Source organism: Monodelphis domestica, chromosome 1 (genome assembly GCF_027887165.1).
Source record: "Monodelphis domestica isolate mMonDom1 chromosome 1, mMonDom1.pri, whole genome shotgun sequence".
NCBI classification, from domain to species: domain Eukaryota; kingdom Metazoa; phylum Chordata; class Mammalia; order Didelphimorphia; family Didelphidae; genus Monodelphis; species Monodelphis domestica.
In genome coordinates, this window is record NC_077227.1 from 404,129,544 (window position 1) to 404,152,623 (window position 23,080).

At 41.7% G+C, this 23,080-nt stretch overlaps 1 protein-coding gene across 1 annotated transcript in view; it reads right to left on the minus strand.

Moving 5' to 3' along the window:
* PPP1R16B (protein phosphatase 1 regulatory subunit 16B) overlaps positions 1 to 23,080 on the minus strand; it is a 159,887-nt gene that overhangs the window by 31,059 nt on the left and 105,748 nt on the right. The window contains exon 3 of the mRNA XM_001381679.4: positions 147 to 217. Coding sequence (XP_001381716.3) covers positions 147 to 217 — 71 coding nt within the window. The remainder of the gene's footprint in view (positions 1 to 146; positions 218 to 23,080) is intronic.

The window sequence follows — 23,080 nt, forward strand, 5'->3', positions numbered from 1 at the left end:
GGCCCTAAGTGACTAGCTGGAATGTGAAATAAAAAGGAAATCCTGGGTCCTCCAGAGTTTCTAGGATTGGAAATTAGAAGAGGGGATGCTTTCCCTGCCTCTCTCCTTTGCCAAGACACCAGGGTCTGGTATGCCTAGGCTCTCACCTGATGCAGTGCAGTGAGTCCATCCTCGTTGCATAGGTCAGGACTTATCTTGCTCTTCAGAAAGTAGCGCACTGCAAAACAAAGGATGGTGAGAGATGAGCCTCTTGTGTCTGAGGTAGGCTATGCCACTTGCCTGCCCTTTGTTTTTTCCCTTCAGTTTTTGTTGCTTTTCTTTTTGTTATTATTATACCATTTCTTTCTTTGTTTCTTTCTTCCTTCCTCTTCCTTCCTTCCTTCCTTCCTTCCTTCCTTCCTTCCTTCCTCCCTCTCCTCCCTCCCTTCCTTCCTTCCTCCCTCCCTCCCTCCCTCCCTCCCTCCCTCCCTTCCTTCCTTCCTTCCTTCCTTCCTTCCTTCCTTCCTTCCTTCCTTCCTTCCTTCCTTCCTTCCTTCCTTTCTTCCTTTCTTTCTTTCTTTCTTTCTTTCTTTCTTTCTTTCTTTCTTTCTTTCTTTCTTTCTTTCTTTCTTTCTTTCTTTCTTTCTTTCTTTCTTTCTTTCTTTCTTTCTTTCTTTCTTTCTTTCTTTCTTTCTTTCTTTCTTTCTTTCCCTTACCTTCTGTCTTAGAATCAATACTAAATATTGATTCCAAGGCAGAACTGCCCTAAGGGCTAGGCAATGGGGGTTTGAACTCAGGACCTCCCCTCTCCAAGCCTGGCTCTCAATCCACTGACCCACCTGGCTGCCCCCTCACCATACTTCTTTTACAAACTTAAAAGCCAAACTCTTAAGTTTTTTCTCTAGAAAACAGTAAAGTTGGAATAAATTGTTGACTATGTAAATCCAGGCAAGATATTTCACCTTTCTAGCCTCTATTTCCTCATCTGTAGAATGGGAATAATAACATATTCCTGTTGAATAGGGTTATTGTAAGATGTTGCTGTAAAGCACCATAAACCTGAGAGCTCTTTCTACTACTTATTCTTGTATCTCCTTCAACAAACACTTGCTTGCCCAGTATATGTGCAAAGGTGCTGTTGAAGATACAAAATTTGGATAAGACATGATCTCCACCTTCATGGAGTTCACATTTTACTTTAAAGATTAGACACAAGGGGCAGTTAGAGAAGTAGCACAGTGGACAGATTACCAGGCCTCACCCTGGGTTCAAATCTGGTCTCAGATACTTCCTAGCTGGATGACCCTGGCCAAGTCACTTAACCTCTTTGCCTAGCCCTTGCCCTTCTGGATTAGAGCTGATACTAAGATAGAAAGTAAGTGTTTGAGAAAAATAATTTAAAAATTAAGATAAGACCCAAGTACAGATAACTCAACACCTAACATTACATAAGAATATGAGAGAGGTCTAAAGATGAAGGAAGGGATCAAGGAAGATACTGCACTAGAACCCCAGTAGGAAGGATCCTCCCCTGAGGGCTCCTCAATTTGGCCCACAGAGTAAGATATTTAACTTTTTTGTGCCTCCTTTCCTTACCTATAGAGTCAGGACTTCTTGCACTAGATCAAGAATTCTTAACTTGGGGTCCAAGAACTTGCTTTAAACATATTTAGGTAACAATTTTAATATATCTGGCTTTCTTTGTAATCTCATGCATTTTATTTTATGCATTTGGAGATATTTTTCTGAGAAGGGGTCCATGCAAAGAAGGTAAAGAACATGGAGAAAGGCATGGCTAGCTGACTAAGGTCCCTTCCAGCCCTGAAACTGCATCTTCTGGTCTAAAGTCCCTTCCACCTCGGGCATTCTGTGACGTCAAGGATAGCTGATTTTCCCTGGAGGCTTCTCCCCCCAGTGATTTGGGTTACAGACCCCGGACAGAGGATTTCAACATCCAGGGAAAACCTGCTGGCGCCCTTGCTGGAGGAGTCCTCACTCCTGCATGCCTGTGCCTGAGGTTCTAGACAGAGCCTCAGGTTCATGTGGACTGCATCAGGCTGGGCAGAAGCAGAGACCCCGATGTCATTAAGATCCAATACTAGGGGCAGCTGGTGGCTCAGCAGATAGAAAGCTACACCTAGAGATGGGAGGTCCTAGGTTCAATTGTGACCCCAGAAACTTCCTAGTGTGTGACCCTGGGCAAGTCACTTAACTCCCATTGCCTAGCCCTCACTGCTCTTCTGCCTTAGAACCAAAACATAGTGTTTATTTTAAGATAAAAGGTAAGAGTTAAAAAAAAAAAGATCCAATACTGAACTTGAGACTTAGGGACACAGAGTGAAAGCCTTCCCCACCCTGCTCTTGCTTTGATCCCACCTTTCTGAAGATTCTCCAAATAGAGAGAAAAATTAATTAGAATTCTTGGGTAGTAGGGAATGGCCATGATCCAATGCCCAAAGGCAGAAGGAGCTAACACATAACCCTCTGTTGAACACCAAAGCCCTTGAAGGAAGCAACTGTGGGAACTTCAGTCTTCCTAAACCACCTTTAGGCATCACCCAAAGGTATGGTAGATAGGTCAGACCAGGGATCAGGAAGACTCATCGGCCTGAATTCGAATTTGGCCCCAGACACTTACTGGCTGTGTGACCCTGGGCAGGTCACTTAATCCTGTTTGCCTCAGTTTCCTCACCTATAAATGAGCTGGAGAAGAAAATGGCAAAGCACTCTAGTATCTTTGACAAGAAAGCCCCAAGTGAGGTCACATAGAGTTCATGCAACTGAAACCGCTCAACAACAAAGGACTCTAAAAGACCTGAAACTCCCGTTCACATGTTCCCTGAAGGCTTACAAATCACTTTTCAAGCAACAACTCTACAAGGTGGGTAGGACAAGTATCATTCCCATTTTATTGAGGGGAAAGTTGAGGGTTAGAAGTGGTCAGGTGGCCTATCTAATGTGACAAGACTAGTCATTGTTGAAACAGAGATTCCAATCTAAGTCTCTCTTGAATCCAAGTCAAGTAGGTGATGTAAGTATCTTTATTTCTACTCTATAGGTAAGGAAACTGAGGCTTATATTCACTTGGTCATGGTCCCACAGCTAGTAGCTAGTACTAGGCCTTTGGAAGCCTTTTCCTATAAGCTGATAACATGTACCAAACTCTGGAGCAAATTCAATTTAATTCAAACCAATTGTTTGACCAAACCAAACATTGTTTAAGCATGCACGCTATGTTTGGAGCACTGTTCTAAGCGTGTAGGCAAAAACCACTTAGGTGCTTGTCCTCAAGGAGTTGATATCCTGTTGAGAGCAGAGACAAAGCATGTACACAACCAAGTAAAATAAAATTAAAAGGAAGAGGAGGGGCAGAGAGGGGGCTCAGTGGATTAGGAGTTAGGCCTGAAGTCCAGAGGACTTGGATTCAAATCTGTCTCACACTTCTCAACTGTGTGACCCCAGGCAAGTCACTTAGTCCTAATTGCCTAGTTATTGCCCTTCTGTGTTGGGATATTGATCTTAACATCTGAGACATAAGGTAAGGGTTTAAAAAAAAGGATGATAGAGGATGAATCCTGTGTATATCCATCATACTACATAACATAGAAGCTAAAATGAAAAAAAGGAGGCTACTTGATGAGACACTCTTTTGTTCACAGGGGGAAAAAAATCCAAGTAAAAAGCCAGTATTTTAAAAATCACTTCCAGTATGCTCTGCTCAGTTAATAAGCAAAAGGCCTAACCTAACTGCCCTGCTGTTAGAAAGTAAACTTGACCTCATAGTTATAAATGAGACAGGTGGGACCCAGGCCTGGGCAAAGGTTCCAAAGAGGCATGTTTTATTCAAAGGAAGAGAATAGGTGAAAGGGGTGGGAATTGCATGATTTATGAAAAAATACACTTGTGTGAAGCAAACAGGAACCAGAGAGGGGATAGTAGATACATGGTGGAAAGCATTTAGGTAAAGAAAAATGGAAGGAGATATTCTCATTAGAGTATGTTACAATACCATTGGGGACAGAATAAGGAGTAAAAGGGGGAGTTTGGGAGACAGATCAGAGACCTGACAGGTTATGTTAATAATAAGGAGCCTCAATTATTCAGATGTTCTGAATCTTTTCTCTCTGACTTCCTCTCCTGAGTCTCTCTCTTTCCTCCTCAGTCTTTCAGTCTTTGTCTCTCCTCCCCTCCCCTCTCCTTTCTTCTCCTCTCCTCTCCTCAGTTTTTCTGTCTCTCTCTGTCCACACACATATACACACAAATTGGAGCAGCTAATAACAAATTGACTTGCCTTAATGGCTATTTCATCCTTCCCAAAGTGAAGGAAACCAACTTGGGGGAATTCCCAGTTGAATTTGATTCTTACAGAGAGGAACTGATCACTAGGGTGAAATTGATAGGAATCATGGTGGAGGAGGGAACAAGAAGGAAGTAATCATTCCTTTTTACAATTTGTGATTGAGGAGAGAAAAATCAGGGATCGTATGGAATGCACCCTAGATTTTTAAAAGCAGATTTCAATGGGTTTAGAGGAATGATAGACAGGGTCCATAGAATTAAAATTCTACATGATAAGTTGGTCCAGGAAAGGTAAGGCACTGTTGAGGATGAAATTTTGAAGACAGAAAGGAAAACCATCCTAATGAGGAAAAACGGGAGTTATCTGAAAAATAGACACATACACACACACCTCCTTGAATCCTGGGAAATTTCTATAACAGATTATTTTAAACCCTTACTTTCTGTGTTTCTAATAGCTCTAAGACAAAAAAAAAAGCTAATATCTATAACTGGCTACATAAAGAGAGACATAACTTGTAAGGAGAAGAGGATCTTGCTGTACTCTACCCTGATAAGACCACATCTGGAGTATGAATGAATAAAAATAATTATTTATTTATTGTTTACTATGTGCCAGGCACATAAAGTGGCCCTTATTGTGAGGGAAAACTCTCTCTGTGCACAAATGATCCCATTCCATCCCACCTTCTTCAGCAGAGAGCTCCTCTCTTTTATTCCTGCTCTCTTGGTTATCTTTGGTCCCTACCAGGCTACTGGCTGCTTCCTTACCAATTAAAGATGTGTTCACATCTTTCCCTTCCTGAAGAAACCCTCACTTGATTCACTAGCTAAGGTCCCAAATCTCTTCTACTTTTTCTGGTGAAACTTCTTGGAGCCTCCATCACATTGGGTGCTTCCATTTCCTTTCCTCTTACTCTTAACTCTCCAGGATGTCTCCTAAGCTCCTCATTCAACCACAACTGATCTCCAAAGTTACCAAGTTTCATTGCTAAACCTAATTACTGGCTTCTTCTCAATCCTCCTCCTTCTTGACCTCTCTGCAGCCTTTGATATTATTGATCACTCTCTTCTCCTTGATATTGTTCTTGGTAGGTTTTCATGATATTGTTCTATCCTGTTCTTCTGCCTGTCTGACCACTCCTGAGTCTTCTTTGCTGAGTCTTAATCCAGGCCATGACTGCTAACAGTGGGTGTCCCACAGGGTCCTACCCTGAGTCCTCTTCTCTTTTTACTCTATTATTTCACTTAACAATCTCATCAGCTCCCATGAATTTAACTATCACCTGTATGCTGACGATTCTCAACTATCTATCCAGTCCTAATCTCTCTCTTGACCTCCAACTACCTACTAGACATCTCAAACTAAATGTCCCATACACAGACTAAAGCTGACCTCATTATTTTTGATCCACAAACCCTCCCCTATTCCTAACTTCCTGAGTACCATAGAGGGTACCATAATCCTCCCGGGTATTTAAGCACACAATTTAGATGTTATTTTCAACTTTTCCTTCTCCTCTCTGCCATATTTAATCTGTTTTCAAGGCCTGTTAATTTTCACAAAATCTCTTGTATATGGGAGCAGCAAGGTGGCTTGGTAAATTGAGAGTTGGGCCTAGAAACAGGTCTTGAGTTCAAATATGGCCTCAGACACTACCTAACTGTGTGACCCTGGGAAAGACCCCCCCCCCCCCCATTACCTAGCCCTTACCACTCTTCTCCCTTGGAACCAATACACAGTAGGGATTCTAAGATGAAAGGTAAGTATATAAAAAATTATTTCTTATATGTGTCCCTTTCTCTCCTTTGACACTACTACCACCCTATTACAGACCCTCTTCACTTCACAACTGGACTATTATAATATGATAGCTCCCTGCCACAAGTTTCTCCCCACTCCAGGCCAACCTCCCATCATCTGTTAATGTGATCATCCTAAATCACAGCTTCTTCCATTTCCCCCGGTTACTCAGTAACTCCAGTAGCTTCCTATCACTTCTAGGATAAAAAAAAATCATCTTTTTGGTTTCCAAGCCCTTCAGAACCTGCCCCAGCCCTCTTTCCAGTCTTCTTACATCTCACTCACCCATAGATACTCTGTGATACAGTAACACCAGCTCCCTGGCTATTCCTCAAGAAATTCTATATCCTGACTCTAAACATGTTCCCTGACTTCTCATGCCCAGAATAATGTCCTTCCTGATCTTTGCTTCCTGGATTTTCTGGTTTCCTTCAATTCTAAACTAAAATCGCATCTTTGACCAGAAGCCTTTCCTGGCCCACCTTCATGCTAGTACTTTCTCTCTATTGATTGTCTCCAATTTTTCCTGTACATGTCACATTTGTATATAGTAGTTTGTATATCATCTCTCTCATTGGACTATGAACTCCTCCACAGCAGGAACCATTTTTTACTTTTCTTTGTATCCCCAGGGCTTAATAAATGTTCACTGATGGACCAAGAGGCACTGTGGTAAGGGCTGCGATTACAAACACAGAGCAAAATCATTTCTGATCTCCAGGAGCTTATATTCTAGTAGGAAAAGACAACACACAATGTCACAAAGATGGTGAGTGGTGTCAGAGAGAAATCAATAGATGCATGTCCTTTCCAGGAGTGGGAGTACTCAATTGAACACTGTTCTAGCGTTCAGTTCTGGGTGCTATCGTTTTTTGGAAGAACATTGATAAACTGGAGAACATCCACAGTAGGGTAACCAGAATGGTGAAGGACACGAAGTTCATATCCTAGGAGGACTAGTGGGAGGGACTAGGGATGGGTGGTGCCAGCATAGTGCCTGGTACATAGAAGGCACCCAAAATGTTTATTGGTTTGGCTTAGATTGGAGAAGGCAAGACATTCAAGACAAGACAGAGTTGTGCTCTGGGGAAGCACGGGGGATAGAGAGCCGGCCCTGGAGTTGGAAGGACTTGGGTTCAGATCTGACCTCAGACTCTTCCTGGTTATAACCCTGGACAAGTCATTTAACCCCAAACCACTTTCCTATCTTAGAATTGATAGGAAGACAGAAGGTAAGGGTAGGAAAAAGTCATAGTTGTGCTCAAGTTTTGAGCTCAGAGAGACCATTATGATCTGTGAGGTGTTTTGTACATATTTTACCATTTGGTCTTAACACTCCCCTATGGGGAAACTAGTTCAGTGTTTCTGTTTTTGTTTTCATTTTCTTAACCTAACTTGTGATTTCTTTGGCTTGGGGAGCTCTGGGTAAGGAAGTCAAATCTACAGACATTATTAAGTACTTATTGTATTCTAGGCATTATGATAAGCACTAGAACTCCCTCTACCAATGTTGATCAGCACCTTCTCTGGAATTCTTAGTCTGCAAGGGTTGTCTGGACACCAAAAGGTTAAGTGACCTGCTCAGAGTCACACAGGAAGGAAGTATGTATGCCCTCGAACCCAGGACTGCCTTACTGAGAGGCTAGCTCTCTCTAAACCACAATCAAGAAGGTCATATTATTATTCCTATTTTTATGGATGAGGAAATTGAGTAGCTAAAAGAACCCAATGAACTGGGCTCAAGTCCTGACTCAGTAGTTACTAGCTATGGGGCCGTGCCCATTATTTACCTCTATGAACCTCAGTTCCCTCATAGAGAAACTTACACCTCCTACCACATAGGATCTCTGTGAGAAAACACTTAGCACTCAATGAGGGCAAGTTAGTAATATGAAGTGAATTACAAAAGATCATAGGGCAAGCAAATGGCCAGCCTGGGTCCCAAATCCCATCCTTGTGACTCCAAACCTAATTGCACTATACTACGGCTACCTCCATCTTCCATGTTCTAATTAGCTCAATGGCCTTGGACCAGGCTGAAAAGACTCAACAGAACATATAAAACTCTGGGGTTATCAGCGGTCAGATGACAGAAACACATCTGCAAAGGCAGCAAAGTCCAGCTCTCTTCAGAGGAGGTCAATAAGAATTATGGGGGTGCAAGAGAAGGGAGCCATGGAGGGACCGGCAAGTCTAAGGAGAACAATACTGGGTGATTAGGCAGCTGATACAGAGCCATTGTGCTGTGGTAGATAGAGTGAGAGACTTAGAATCTAAGGACCTAGATTTAGATCCTGTCTCTGCCACTCACTAGCTCTGGGACTGTGGGAAAGTCTACCTTCTTGAACCTCAGTTTCTTTTTCTGTTAAATGGGATAGAGGTACAATGTGCTGGGTGGCACAGTAGATAGTGTGATAGCATGTGGGGTCTGGAGTCAGGAGGTCTTCCTGAGATCAAATCTGTCCTCAGATACTTCCTAGCTGTGTGACCCAGAGCAAGTCACTTACCCCTGTTTGCCTCACTTTGCTCATCCATAAAATGAGCTAGAGAAGGACATGGCAAATCACTCCATTATCTTTGCTAAGAGAGAGTCAGATGCAACTAAAAAAACTACTGAAAATAATGTGCTACCTATATTGCACTTAGTTTTATGACATTAATTTATTACTTGTAATTATTAATATAAAATTATTAAAATATTACAATAACATTACATTTCAGTTTAAAAATTAGTTTATATTACATATTAGATTAGCTTAAAGAAAGCATCCTATAAACTGTGAAGTACCATAGGAATATAAGTAATTATTCTCCATCCCTGGACTCTCTATAGTCACACTTTGACATTTAAAACAAAACAGAGAAAGGAGCCTAGAACAATGGACAGAACATAAGAGTTTGGGGCTGGAGCATCTCAGTTCAAATCTGGGCCTTGTTGCGTCTTACCTATGTGACATAGGGGAAGTCACTTAACTTTCCTGGGCCTCATTCTCTTCATCCTTTAAAAAATCTGTGTCCTCTAAAGTCCTTTCCTATGATCCTATGATGACAGCCCAGGTGCATGAGCCAGAGTTTGCCAAAGGGAATAATCATACCATCCAGAATGAAAAGAGCACCCCAATTCCACAAATGGAGCAGCTATGCAGTGACTCCAACTAGGAGTGCTCCTGTGATGCAGAGAGGAAGAGACTAGGCCTCTTTAAGTTACAACCACACTAACCAGAACCCAGAGGGCTAGCAAAAACTACACTGAGTGAAAGTTACCAAAGAGAGATTTCACATTTTTATGAAAAATTGTAGGAAGCTGGGCTTCTGGGTAATGTGAGTTAAAGGAAGGAGACACATTTTCTAGTCAAGGTGGACTCTGTAAGTTACAAAAACAAAAAAGTCCCAGGCTCTGGTCACCACACCTCCCACTTCTATAGTGCAGGGATTTGTTAGAGCTTTATTTTCAAGAGGTGCACAATGGGACATGCATCTTCAGACACAGTTCCTGTGTTAATTTGCTTCGCTTGACTGATTTATTTGTTATAAGGGAGAGCTTTTATGCAGGATTGAGGGGAGTTATAGCAGGGGAGATGCAGCAACATTGCTGCAAAATAAAGAAAATATTAAACACTAACAAAACCAGGAGGGGGGCTTCAGGAAGGTCAGAGGGGGCATGAACTTTTAATAATTATTTTACAGAGGTTTATCATTTCACATACAATACTCTTCTGTTCTTTTTTAATTGAAATGTATATGTTTATTGATGCTTAAGTTCATTAGAAAAAAAGACAAAAGTTCTCTAATTTCATTAATGTGAGTGGCATTTTCCAAGACAGCCTCAGTTCTTAGCCCCTCCACATCTCAGAGTTGCTATGGCCAAAAACCAGAATCAGAGGTAATTTCAGAGGTAAGGGGAAAGGACCCATCTGTACCAAAATATTTTTAGCAGCTCCTTTTTGTAGTGGCAAAAAAACTGGAAAGTGAGGGGTTGCCTATCACTTGGGGAATGGATAAACAAGTTGTGGTATATGGTGGTAATGAAATTCTATTGCATCATAAGGAACAATGAACAAAGTGAGCTCAGAAAAACCTGGAAAGACTTTTGTGAACTGATCTAAAGAGAAGTGAGCAGAATCAGGAAAACAATGTATACAGTAGCAGAAATATTATGCAATGATCAACTAACTGTGAAGGACTAAACCATTATCAGCAAAGCAAACCTCCAAGATAACCACAAGGGATCCATGAAGAAAATGCTTTCCACAGCCAAAGAAGGAACTGTTAGAGTGTGAGTACAGATCAAAGCATGCCATCTTCCACTATAATTTCCTCCAAATTTCCATTGCCTCAGGGAGAGGAGTGAAGACAGGAAGAAAATCTGAATTTGAAAATCTCAAAAACATTTTGTCAAAAATGTTGGTGATGTAACATCACATGTAACAAAAATTACATGTAACAAAAATTAAAACATAAAAAACAGTTTAAAAAATAATTTTAAAAAACTGAATCATTGGGGCAGCTAGGCAGCAGAGTGGATAGTGCCAACCTGGAGTCAGGAGGATCTGGGTCCAAATGTGGCCTAAGACACTTCCTCCTTGTATAGCCCTGAGCAAATCACTTAACTCTGTTTGCCCAGCCTGTGCCCTTCTGTCTTAGAGTTGTTTCTAAGACAAAAGGTAAGTATTTTAAAAAAAGAATCATCTTCCAGGAAAACTGTTGATGATCCTAAAAAATTCAGTTACTTTGCTTTTTAAGTGACAATCACTAAATCAAGAAGCATTCATTAACCTCTTACACAATGTCCAGGACCACTGTGTCAGGTGCTGGAGATATACAAAAACGAAACAGCCTGTCCCTTCAAGGGTCAATATTCTACCAATTCAGCTCATATGTGCATTCCCAAGCTGGCCACCATGGCTATCATCCATGAGAGCAGCTCCAGGAGAGCCTGCCATCCCTACTACCACCACCTATATTAACTGACAAGCAAATGACCAGAAAAGATAAGCCCAAGAGTCCTGGGAACTGCAGTTTTTCCCCCTTCCCCACCCCACCAACCTAGCTACCCTATTCTTGCCCCCACTTCCCCCAACTTCACCATCCTAGAAAAATTCTTAACTCCAAAGTGGTTGGACATCAGCAAATGGTACTGCTATGGTTTGAAAAATGGAAAGCTCCTCAGGAGTTCACCTTATTCCTGGTCTATTGCAAAGACCTCCCAACTGGTGTGTCTACCTCAAGTCTCTCCCCAGTACCCGCCAAAGGTACTCCAAATTCTCTAAAGGGATTTTCTTATAGTCTGTCCATGCCACCCCTTTCCCCTACTCAGTCAACTCCAATGGCTCTCTCTTGCCTCCAGGATCAGATATAGAAGTTCTTTCTGGAGCATTTAAAGCATTTTGCAACCTGTGCTCTTCCAATATTTCCAGTCTCTTACTTCCCCTTCAGCAATTGGGTAATCATGGCTTACTTGACCTTCCACCTTCTACATCTGTATCTTGGCACTGGCTGCCCCATATACTGGCATGTTTTCCATCTTTATCTCTAAATTTTAGTTCTACTGGTTTCCTTCAAATCCTATCTTCAGCCTTTCACCATCCCTGATGGTACCTTCCCCTCTGTGCATATTATTCTGTATATATATATATATGTATATATACATATACATATATATACACACACACACATATATATATATTCTGTATGTATTTTGAACATACTGAATGAGTTGCCTGTTGCCTCCCCCATTAGACTATGAGCTATTCGAGGGCAGAGACTATCTTTTGCCTTTTTTATTACCAGCACTTAGCATAGTGCCTGGCACATGGAAAGCTCTTAATAGATGCTTGTTGACTGCCTGTTGACTAGAGAAGATGCATCACCATCTGTGTTGCTGTGGTACCCTAAGGAGCAGTGGGCCTTTTCTCTAAACTTGCAGCTCAAATATACTATTTGAAGTATAAGTTCCATGAGAACAGGTAGGTATTCTCTCTACTTTTCTATTTGTATCCATAGAATTTTGCAAAGATTAAGCACTTATTACATGTTTCTCATTCATTTAATTTCATTAATTAATAAATACTTTGTTCCTATGTGCAAATCTATGTGAAAATGGAAAAATAAATACAAGGCAAATTGAGGGGACACAGGAGACATGCCAACAGATGGAAGGGTTCAGGAAATGTTGGATGTGGTAGATGACATTTGAGCAGAGCCACTGAAACAAGGGATTTTTGTGAGGAGGAGGATGCCTCCCAGGCATGAGGACAGACAGTGTAAAGTCAGGGAGCTGGGAGATAGATGGGATGTTTCAGGTAAGTAATAGCAAGAAGGCTAGTTTGACTGGGCAACAGACACACAGTACATTGGAAGACCTGTGCTTCCTAGCTTGGTAGGACCTGCCAGAGCTCAGGTTTCAGTGGTGATGTCTTTAAGAGCCCAGGGTCACCTTCTGGCCATGATGAGGGATAGCAGGATGACATTAGCAGAGCCATCTTAGACTAAGCCCTTAAAATGGGAGAGTTGAAGTATCACTCTAGACTAGTGATAGCAAACCTTTTAGAATCCAAGTGCCCAAACTACAACCCTCATGCTGCATGTGAGCCACCCCCTTACCCCAGAAAGGGGAGGGATCTATTATGCAGAGGGGTGAGTCATGTGAGAAATGTCCTTCAGGAAAGGGGGAAGGGAGCAGCCCCCTCTGGCACATGTGCCATAGGTTTGCCAACAAAGCTCTAGGCCATTCTATTTGGGACTACAAAGGTTGCCCAGAGAGGAGACAGTTTCTACCTCTCAAAGTCTCATTGGACCTCAGAGCTCTGCTTGATTCTACTCTATAAGCCCCAAGTCTTGGAACCCAAGGACTCATATGTCTGAGGCATGTGCATAGCTAGATGAGTTATCTTGGGTGGCCAATCACTACGACACCAGTCTATCAGAGTCACTCCATCAAGAAAATAACTCCAGAGCATTCTGTCAACTGGATTTTTTGGGAGCCCAAAGTCTGCCCCTGCCCCCTGAGAATTCACCCTGAAGAAAGATCCATACTTACCCATTTCAGACTGAACAATAGACTTTAAAGTACTTTATGATCCCAGCTTAGATGGGGTTAGTAGACCCAATCAAATATTAAGTATCTTTTCATTCTTAGAATTTCCCCCCACTGTATCAGGGATCCTTTCCCAAGAAGACTAACACCTGTGCAAGAACTATCCTTTTGGTATCCATTGTAATAGACCACTCCCAGTTACCCTAGCCTCTGGCTACCTATGCCTGCTTACAACCTGTCAGTGTAGGTTTGATATCCTGAGTTCCCCAAAAGGTATACAAGATCCCTGGGTTCTATTATTCTTTGGAGAATCTTCTAGCATGTTGATCCTCCTAAAGATATTTTCCCAGAGTCCCAGGGTTTTGACTCTGTGCAGTTTTTGGTACTTGACTCTGTGATAGTGACTAATTATAATGGACCTATCTCTTTCCTGATTAAAGTCTTTTTTCTGACTAATTTAGTAGTTTTGTGTTTTTCCAAGTTAACAGTTCTGATGTGTGTCAGAAGCAAATTTCTCTCTCTCCAATGTTGCCTTTTTTATGTCATCTTCCAGTGACTTGGAGGTCAAATACCACTGAGTAAATTCAGGTATAGATGAGCCTCAGAAGAGGAAGTTAAAGAACCAACAAACTAAGAAGACAGAAAACAATTCCACAGGCACTACCCCACCTGGGTGGCCCAGGCAAATTAAGAAACTATGATGGTTCCTGTGATGTGATGTGTGAGAGTTAGTGGGTGGAGAAAAAAAGCTTATAAATTTGAACTGGAGGCTAGTCTTGGTCTTTTGTGTGTGGGTGGAGGAAAAGAGGGGCCCCTTGCTAGGTTGTAGCTATGGTGTCTGCAGATTAGAATGGTTAAGTATTTTTCTACCTCTCTCCTATTTTTTTTCTCTCTTTACTACTACTTTTGATTTAATAAAGTTATTAAACTACAAACAGCCTCATAATTTTAAATATTACAGTGAGACCTTCCCTTTACTTTTTTTTAACCATTACCTTTCCTCTTAGAATCAACACGTTTATATTGGTTTCATGGCAGGAGAGTGTCAAGGGCTAGACAATGGGGTAACTTGCCTAAAGTTACACAGCTAGGCAATGTCTGAGGACAGATTTTTAACTTAGGCCCTCCTGTTTCTAGACCTGGCTCTTAATTCACGGAAGCACCTAGCTTCCCACTTCCCTTTCATATTTTAATGTCATAGATCTTAAAAATTGGACTTGTCAAAGAGAATGTTAGCCCTACCCAGGAATCACCACTTTAAAAATATCGATACTCTGTGTGGATATTCATCATCCCATTTAAGTGGGGGACAGGGAAAAGGATGGGAAGAAGGAATCTACATAGGAGCATGGTGGGGAAAGAAGTCTGGAGAGCCTGAGCACTTCCCTAACATGGAGGTTCTAGAAGAAATTGACCAGTTAAAGGAAAAGGGCCTGGAGGAGATCAATAAGGTTAGTGAAGGACCTTGAGTCTAAATATTTAGAGGATTAGCTAAAGCAACTAGAGATATTTTGCCCGGAAAAGACAAGGTTGTGGGGTGGGGCAGTGATAGGTGGACAGGAGGAGGTTATCTGTGCTCAAATATTTGAGTAGATGCCCCATGGAAGAAAGATTAGATTTGCCCTATTTGACCTTAAGGAGCAGAATAGGAGCAACTCATAGAATTTTCAAGGAGGCAAATTGAGGCTTGATGTCAAGAAAAGCTGGCTAAGGATTAGAGCTGTCCAAAAGTGCAATGTGCTACTGTGGGGAGTAAGCATGCGATGGGGTGAGAATAGTAGGGAGTTCTCTCATTGAAGGACTTCAGGAAAAGGCCATTTTGTCTGGACATTTGTCAGTTACATAGCAACTGGATTTTTTCTTTTTAGGTTGTAGGTGGGATAGGCTGAGGTCTCTCAACTCTAAAATTCTGTGATTCTTTCACATTAAGTTTTATTGCTACAATCTTGGGCTGAAAACCCCAAGTGTTTACCCACCAGTGGGTCTATCCCCACCTCAGTCAGCTAACAGGAAGTCCCTGATCACTTCACTTTAGAGATGGGCCTCTTTCTTCATCTCCTCACCATGAGTAAACCAGTGACTCAAGCAGCAGGCTCAGACTCCCCACAGCTCCTCCTACCCTTCCTCCCTCACATGAATAATGCCCACCTACATTGCAGCCCACATCTCTTCAGGGCAGGACAGGCACTTACTCTGGATGCCCCAGGGAGGGAGCAGGGTAAGTATAGGGTCTAATAACAAAACAGAAGGAAGGCTTTTCCTTCAGAAAGACACAGGCTTTTCCTCACTTCAGTTAAAGGTAAAAAAACATGTGGCCTCTGTGATGTGTGGGTTTGGCAAAAAGGGTTTTTTTTTTCCACTCTATTTTGTTTTGTTTTGTGGTATGCCTGTTTGTGTTTTCCTCTTTCAGACTCTCATTATAGGCATTTACCTACACAGATGAGAAATGAAAATAAATGTTGACAGCACCATTCTCTAAAAGTCTCAAAACTAGGGGACACCTAGGTGGCTAGTGGATAGAAAGACAGTTCTGGAGACGGGAGGTCCCAGATTCAAATTTGACCTTAAATACTTCCTAGCTGCAGGGCCTTGGGCAAGATACTTGACCCCCATTGCCTAACCATTATCACTCTTCTGCCTTAGAACTAATACTTAGTATTTAGGAAGGTAAGGGTTTAAAAAAACTCAAAACCCCATGAAATCATTTTCTCTCTAATCCTTATAGGTTTTTTAAAATTGTTGTTATTTAAAATAATTTTAAGGTGACTAGTAGGCAGGCATTGCAACAAGTGGAGAAACCAAGATCCAGGCAGGGCAGTCAGTCAGTCAATAAGTGTTTATTAGGCAGTTACTGTGTGCCAGGCACTGTGCAAAATGCTGAGATGCAAAGACAAGCAAAAAGAAAGGTGGCCCCTGGCCTCTAGGAACTTACATTCTAGTAGGGAGAAGCAGGGGATGAAAGGTACAGGGCAATGGGCATGACAGAGAAACTGGGATTACAACCTGGTGGCAAGTGAAGAAATGGCTGGCCTGGGCAGCCCTAAATAAAAGGAGGGGTTTTCCAACCAGAGGGAGAGACATGAGGGTATTTCTGAGGTGTGAATGCTAAGGCTGAAATGATCTTCCAGGATGAAGAGTTTTCCAGGACATGATGGGGAAGTATAGAAGCCTAGCCTGGTGAGAAGGGAAGAGGTTAGTGCCCAGACTGTCCTCTAAAGAAGACAGGAAAAGGCCTCTGCCTTCTTCCGTTCATACTCTACTCTCACAAGGCCAGACCAAATCAATAACAACCAGTCACTCAGTGAGAAAGATCAGGGAGATATTATTGAGCCCATTTCTAGAGGATGAACTGAGGTTCAGAGGAAGAGTGACTGCTCATAAGTATTAAGAGTCAGCCAAGAAAATGCACAACTCCAGTTTTCTTTCCACCACACCATCTAATTCACCATTATTCAATTTAATTTTACTTGAAAAACATTTATTAAATTTCAGCTATAGTAAAGGCTGGGCAGCTAGATGGTGCAGTGGATAGATTACCAGCCTGAAGTAAATGAGGTCCGAGTTCAAATATGGCACTTTAAACACTTATGAGTTGTGCAGTCCTGGGCAAGTCATTTAACGGTGTTTATTTCCATTTCCTCATATGTTAAAGGAGCTGGAGAAGGAAATGGCAAATGACCACTCCAGTATCTTTCCCAAGAAAACCCCAAATGGGGTCATGAAGAGCCAGACATAACTGAAATGACTGAAAAACATGTTAGAGGCCAATCATCAGATTGCCATAGGAGGACAATTTTTGGTCATAAAACTGAAATAACTACAACACAGATTTTCATCCTGGGCTAGTAAATAATAAAATTATATATCCTTGACATATAAAGAAATGTGAAAACTCAGCCCCCCCCCCAGGACACAAAGAAGGGGGGAAACAGTCCTGCCTTCAATATGTTTACAGTCTATTAGGGTGCTTAGCTTATAGCTTCATAGAAAATTACAGTCTAATCTGATAGAAATACAAAGAAGTATTTCAAAGCCCCTCTTTAAATAGTCCTTTTATTGATTTTTGAGATCAATTTGTGATACAGGAAATTTTCTCTACCAGTGCAGATTTTCAAATAACAATCTGAGTGAGTTCTGCCTGGGGATACTGAAAGGTTAAGTGAGTTTAGGGGGGTCACACAGCCAATACCTGTCAAAGGTGAGACTTGAAACAGGTCTTCCCAACTGATAGATTAGCTATCAATCTAGATAATTCCAGATTATTGTAAACATAAATAAGCCATGTAAAATGAATAAGCCATGGCAATATTCAAATTCACACTGCATATTTCCAATGGGCTGGAACCAGTGACCACATTTGACACATGATAGTAACTTCAAATAGTGTGAATTTGAATAACGCAACCACTCATTCATTATGCCCACTAATACAGGTCTAGCTTTATTCCTTGCTGCCATATAGATGAGCATCATTTTGTCTTGTTCTCTCTTCTCCTCTTCTAACTTTCTACCTAGTATTAATGCATAAGTATGATTGAGATCAAGTGATATGAGAAATTTGAGAAAGTAGAGATCACTTTCCCCTGAGGGGCAGGGAAGCTGGTAAGGAATGGCTTCTTGGAGGAGGCAGCATTTGAGTTAGGCCTTGAAGGAAATGAGAGACCAACTGATAAAGACTGAGGAAGACAGAGAAGAAGTCTATTCCAAACCTGGGGCAATAGTGTGAGAAAAGACACAGAGATGAGGGAAGATGGGGAGAAAAGGAGACAGAGTAGCCTAGAATGACTAGAACAGAGGTAGTGTTGAGGAGAGGACCTGAGATAAGGCACTGGTTCCTAGATGTTGGCAGCTGAAGGTGTTTTACAGTCATCAACCCCAAGACCAGTGATGGTGAACCTATGTCATGGGTGCCAAACATGGCATGCAGAGCACTCTCTGTGGGCACACAGTTGCCCCCCTCCCCTGAATTCATTGCTAGAAAGGCAGAGGGACTTGGGTGGAGCTGCTCCCCTCCCCCTCTCCACTGTGCCTGATGACATTTTTTTCACATCCTCAGCCTCTCTGCCCAGCAGCCAATGGGAGATCATGGGGGTAAGGTGGGCAGCTCATAGACAGCAGAACTGGAGGGGAGCAGAGCACTCAGGCCATTTCCCTTCTCCTTTCTACACTCCCTGAGGACATCCCTCACTTTATCTGCCCCTCTCCCAGCAGCCCAATGGGAGTGCTTTCTCCCTCCCCTGTGAGGGGTAAGAGCCTCCCCCCCTCCCCCCCCCCCAGCACCTGGGGAGGGGAGGTGTGTGGAGGCGGAGCTTGATATTTCATCTCTTAAAGGTTCACCATCACTGCTCTAGACACAGCACCTAGAAAAAGTGAAGGACAGATTCTAGATCCTCCTTACCTCTCAAGGCAATGATATGATGATATATTTGGGGGCAGTACATTTGAAAACTTCAGGAATTTCTGATTTCAATTCTAACTCTTTTCCAGTTTAGTAGATGATTTTAAAGAGTTAATGGGGAGGGGGGCAGCTAGGTAGCACAGTGTATAGAGCACCAGGTTTGGTGACAAGAGGACCTGAGTTCAAATCTGAACTTAGATATTTCCTAGCTGTGTGACCCTGGGCAAATCACTTGATACTATTTGCCTAGGTCTTGCCCTTCTATCTCTGAGTTGTTACTGGAACAGAAAATAAAGGTTAAAAAAATTACTATGGGCAAAAGATTAATTGACAGGGGGCTCAAATTGGTGATTAGCCACTTGGACCTTGGATAGGCTTGCTCTTGGACTTGGGGCCATCACCATACCTAAGGTCAAGTATTTTCTATTTTCTCTGACCTTGGCAGAATATATATCCCAAAAGAGAACTCCGAAGCCCTTCACACCACAATGAAGAGAATTTTAGGAACATTTGAGGTTAAGTAGGCTTTTGTGAGCTAGCCTGGGAACTTCACCACTGTGTTTCACATTGTTTTGAAAGGGAAATGTGTTTCAAGTTCCAAACAACTGGCTTACAAATGAACTTTTGGAACACAACCTGTTCATAAGCTGGGGGCGGGCTGTACAGAGAAAAATTCACTCCAACCCACCAGCCCAGAAATGAATCACAACTGATCTATGAAATCAGTACAGTGTGAACAAAAGGGGGGAAAAAACTGGGTCGGAGGAAAAGGTATATTATATCAAGCCCAAGGCCTCTTGAAATCTCTCACAAAGCCTTACCTCAGCTACTCTAGCCCTTCTCTGCAACCCCAGAGAACTCAGGATCTGAATCACATAATTTGATTACAGATTATATACTGACTTGGATTTGTGTTTTGTGTGTGTGCCCTTCAGGTTTCCAGAGCTCTGAAATTGGGATCTGTGTTACAGCTTTCTATCTCTAGGACCTAGTGTAGTACCTTATATGTAACAGGCATTTACTGAATCTTTGTTAAATTAAATGGAAGTTCTTCTTCTCCCATAATCACATACCCAACACATTGTACCTGGTTCAATGCTGGGCACTCAGAAGTCACAGTTATCAAATTATTGATCACAGTGATCAATTATTAATTAAGAATCAATTTGCCAGACATTGTGCTAGGCAATGGTGATTCAAAGGCAAAAATGAAACAGTTTCTACCCTCAGGGAGTTTATACTCTTCTAGAGTATTATAACATGTAAACAGACTGGATCCTCACTGCTGCTGGACAATCCTACTATGCTTCCCTTATCAATTCACTTTCTCACTTGGCTTTTTCATCCCAACTCAAACCTCCTATAGCTCCCACTCCCCCATTTTTGAAGTTGAGAACATTGCCTCATATTCTACAAAAAGAAATTAAGGCAAACTTCCCATGAGCTCCCTCTTTTCTCCTCTTCCTCATTTCCCATCACTTAGGCACATTATCTTGCTCTCTCCTTCATCCCTGTCTCATGTAATGAAATGGTCTTACTCCTTGCCAAGGCTAACCTCTCTGCTTATTCAAGTGATCCCACTCCACCATGTCCCCTCCATCAAATCACCCCTTTTGTCATCTCCCCTCTTTTACTTATTTTCAACCTCTTCCTCTACTGGCTCATTCCCTAATTACAAATGTGCCCATGTCTTTCCCATCCTGAAGAAACTCCCATTTGATCCCTCCATCCCTGTTATCTTCCTATATCTCTTTGTAGCTAAACTAAAAATTGTCTCCAATAGGGACCTCCACTTTTCTCCTCTCATTCATTTTCTTCTCAATTCCTTACAGTTCTGCTTCTGTCCTTATCATCCACCAAAACTGCTTTCTCCAAAATTTCTACTGATCTCTTACTTGCCAAATCCAATAGCGTTTCCTCAGTCCTCATATTCTCCTTGATCTCTCTACAGTCTTTGACACTATCATTGATCACTCTCTCCTCCTTGATAATCTCTCTCATGGTTTTTAGGACACCACCCTTTCCTGGTCCTTCTACAAGGGAAAATAACCCTCTCAAGATCACAGAGCTAGGATGTGGCTCCCTAAGAAACCAGGTTTCCTATTCTGTAGCCAAATCAATTCAGGAAATAATTATCAAGTTTCTACTGTGTACAGAATATGTTGCAGGTGTTAGAGAAGACAGAAAATTTAGATAAAATGAAAAGTCTTCCTTATCATGAAGCTTGCAATTCAGTAAGGGGATATTACACATATATAGAAAGTTATAATACAAAATATTACATGAGTTGGAAAAAAAAAAGTCTCTTCAGGAGCTGGCCCAAGTTTTTTTTTTTTAATCAGACCTCAGAGAATCAGAAGACCTTATGCATTCCCACCTCCATACTCTTTCTACTGGACAATGAAACACTAGGACTTCACTCAGGAATAATAAACAACAATTAGAAAATGGGAACCAGGCATCTGTTTCAACCCTGGGGAAGAAAAGGAATGGCCAACCCAGAATAATTCTACATTAAATGTGTTCACTGCACACTCTGCTTGGCTCAAACACTGCCTTTGACAGCTGCTCTTTATTTTCTCCCTCAAATACTGCCTGTATTCAAGGGAAGAGGGCTGTTTCATCCCCCACACCCACACCCACAATATTTAATCACTCACCAACTACAAAACCTTCTAAACTCCAGCCAGCAAATCTAACTTAATGACTGTCTCTTTAGCTGCTTCTGGCTGACCCATCTTCCGCTCCCCTAATAGGATCTCACTGATAGAGACGTCAGTCACTGGAGGCCTGGTAGTCTTTTATTGACTCTGGACATGAGATTATGGAGCTTCAGTCTATATTGTGTCCTATGGGGGACAGTGTCTGTGCTCTTTTACCCATGTGGTCATGTGGTCAAAGCAATGGCTTCATCTCTCATGACACCCTGCCTCTCAATCTCCAGACCCTATGTAGGGGATGTCAAAAGTCAGGAAAGTGCTTCTGTTTGATATCTTTCTTCCTCCCTCCCTCTGTCCCTCCATCTTCCTCCTCCTCCTTCTCCTCCTCCTTTTCTCTTTCTCTCTCTCTCTCTGTCTCTCTCTCTGACTCTGTTTCTGTCTCTCTGTCTCTGTCTCTCTCTGTCTCTCTGTCTCTCTCTGTCTTTGTCTGTCTGTCTGTCTGTCTGTCTGTCTCTCTCCCCCCCCCCCCATCTCCTTTCCCCTCCTCAATATATTCCTCTCTGGAACCTGCTTCCCACCAACTTCCTCTGCTCCTGTTTGAATGTTCAGTAGGTTCCATTGCCTCTAAATTAAAATATTATTTCTTTTACTTAACATTTAAAGTCTTTTCTAATCTAACTCCAAGCTACATTTCTAGGCACATTTCACATTACTCCACTTCATGAGGAATTCTATGTTCCAACCTTCATACTTCCTATTCTCTGACCATGCCTTTGTATTAATTATTCCTCATACTTGGAATATACTCTCTCTTTATCTTTGCCTATTACCATGTTGGCCAATTTATGGCATACATGCCGGGATATGCCAAAGGAGGCCACTCCTCTCCCCCTCTCCACATGCACTTGAGGACATTTCTCACATAACCCACCCCTCTTCCCAGTAGCCCAATGGGAATGTTTCTTCCCTTCCTTGTGTAGGGTAAGGGGGTGGCTCACATGGGTGTGAGGTGCAATTTGGGTGCTAGGTCTCTAAAAGGTTTACCATCACTGACCTATTAGAATCTTACACTTCTGTGTAAAATAAGGCATACATCCATTCATTCAGTAAACATTTATTATGTACCTTCTATATGCCAGGCACTGTGCTAAGCACTGGGGATTTAAAAAGAGGCAACAGACAGTCCCAGACCTCAAAGAGCCTGAAGTCTAATGGGGAAGATAATATACAAACAAATACATACAAAGAAAGCTATATACAGGATCAATAGGAAATAGTCAAAAGAGGGAAAGCACTGGAATTAAGAAGTGTTGGAGGAGGCTTCCTGGTTCAAAACAAACTAACCTAGTAGTTTACTATCTGATAAACCAAAGAACCCCAATTAATGGAGTAAGGACTCACTATTTGACAAAAACTTTTGGGGAAACTGGAAAGCAATCTGGCAGAAATTAGGTTTAGATCAATACCTTATACCATATGCCAAGACAAACTCCAAATGTATGTCTGACTTAAATAAAAAATTAGAGGGGCAAAGAAGAAATTACCTTTCAGATCTATAAAGAGAAGAACAGTTTATGACAACAAAAAAAAAAACAGAAAGAATCACAGAAGACAAAATGAACAATTTTGATTACATAATAAACAAAACCAATGCAGCTAAGATTAGAAGGGAAATAGTTGACTGGGGTTGGGGGAGATTCTAGCATCTTTAATGAAGGTCTCATTTCTAAAAAAAAAAAAAGGTCTCATTTCAAGATATATAAGTAATTGATTCAAATTTATAAGACTAAGAATCATTCTCCATCTGATAAATGGTCAAAATATATGAATAAGCAAAGTGAAAAAAAGTCAAGCTATCAATATGAAATATTGTTATGAAACAATGCTCTGAATTATTAAACATC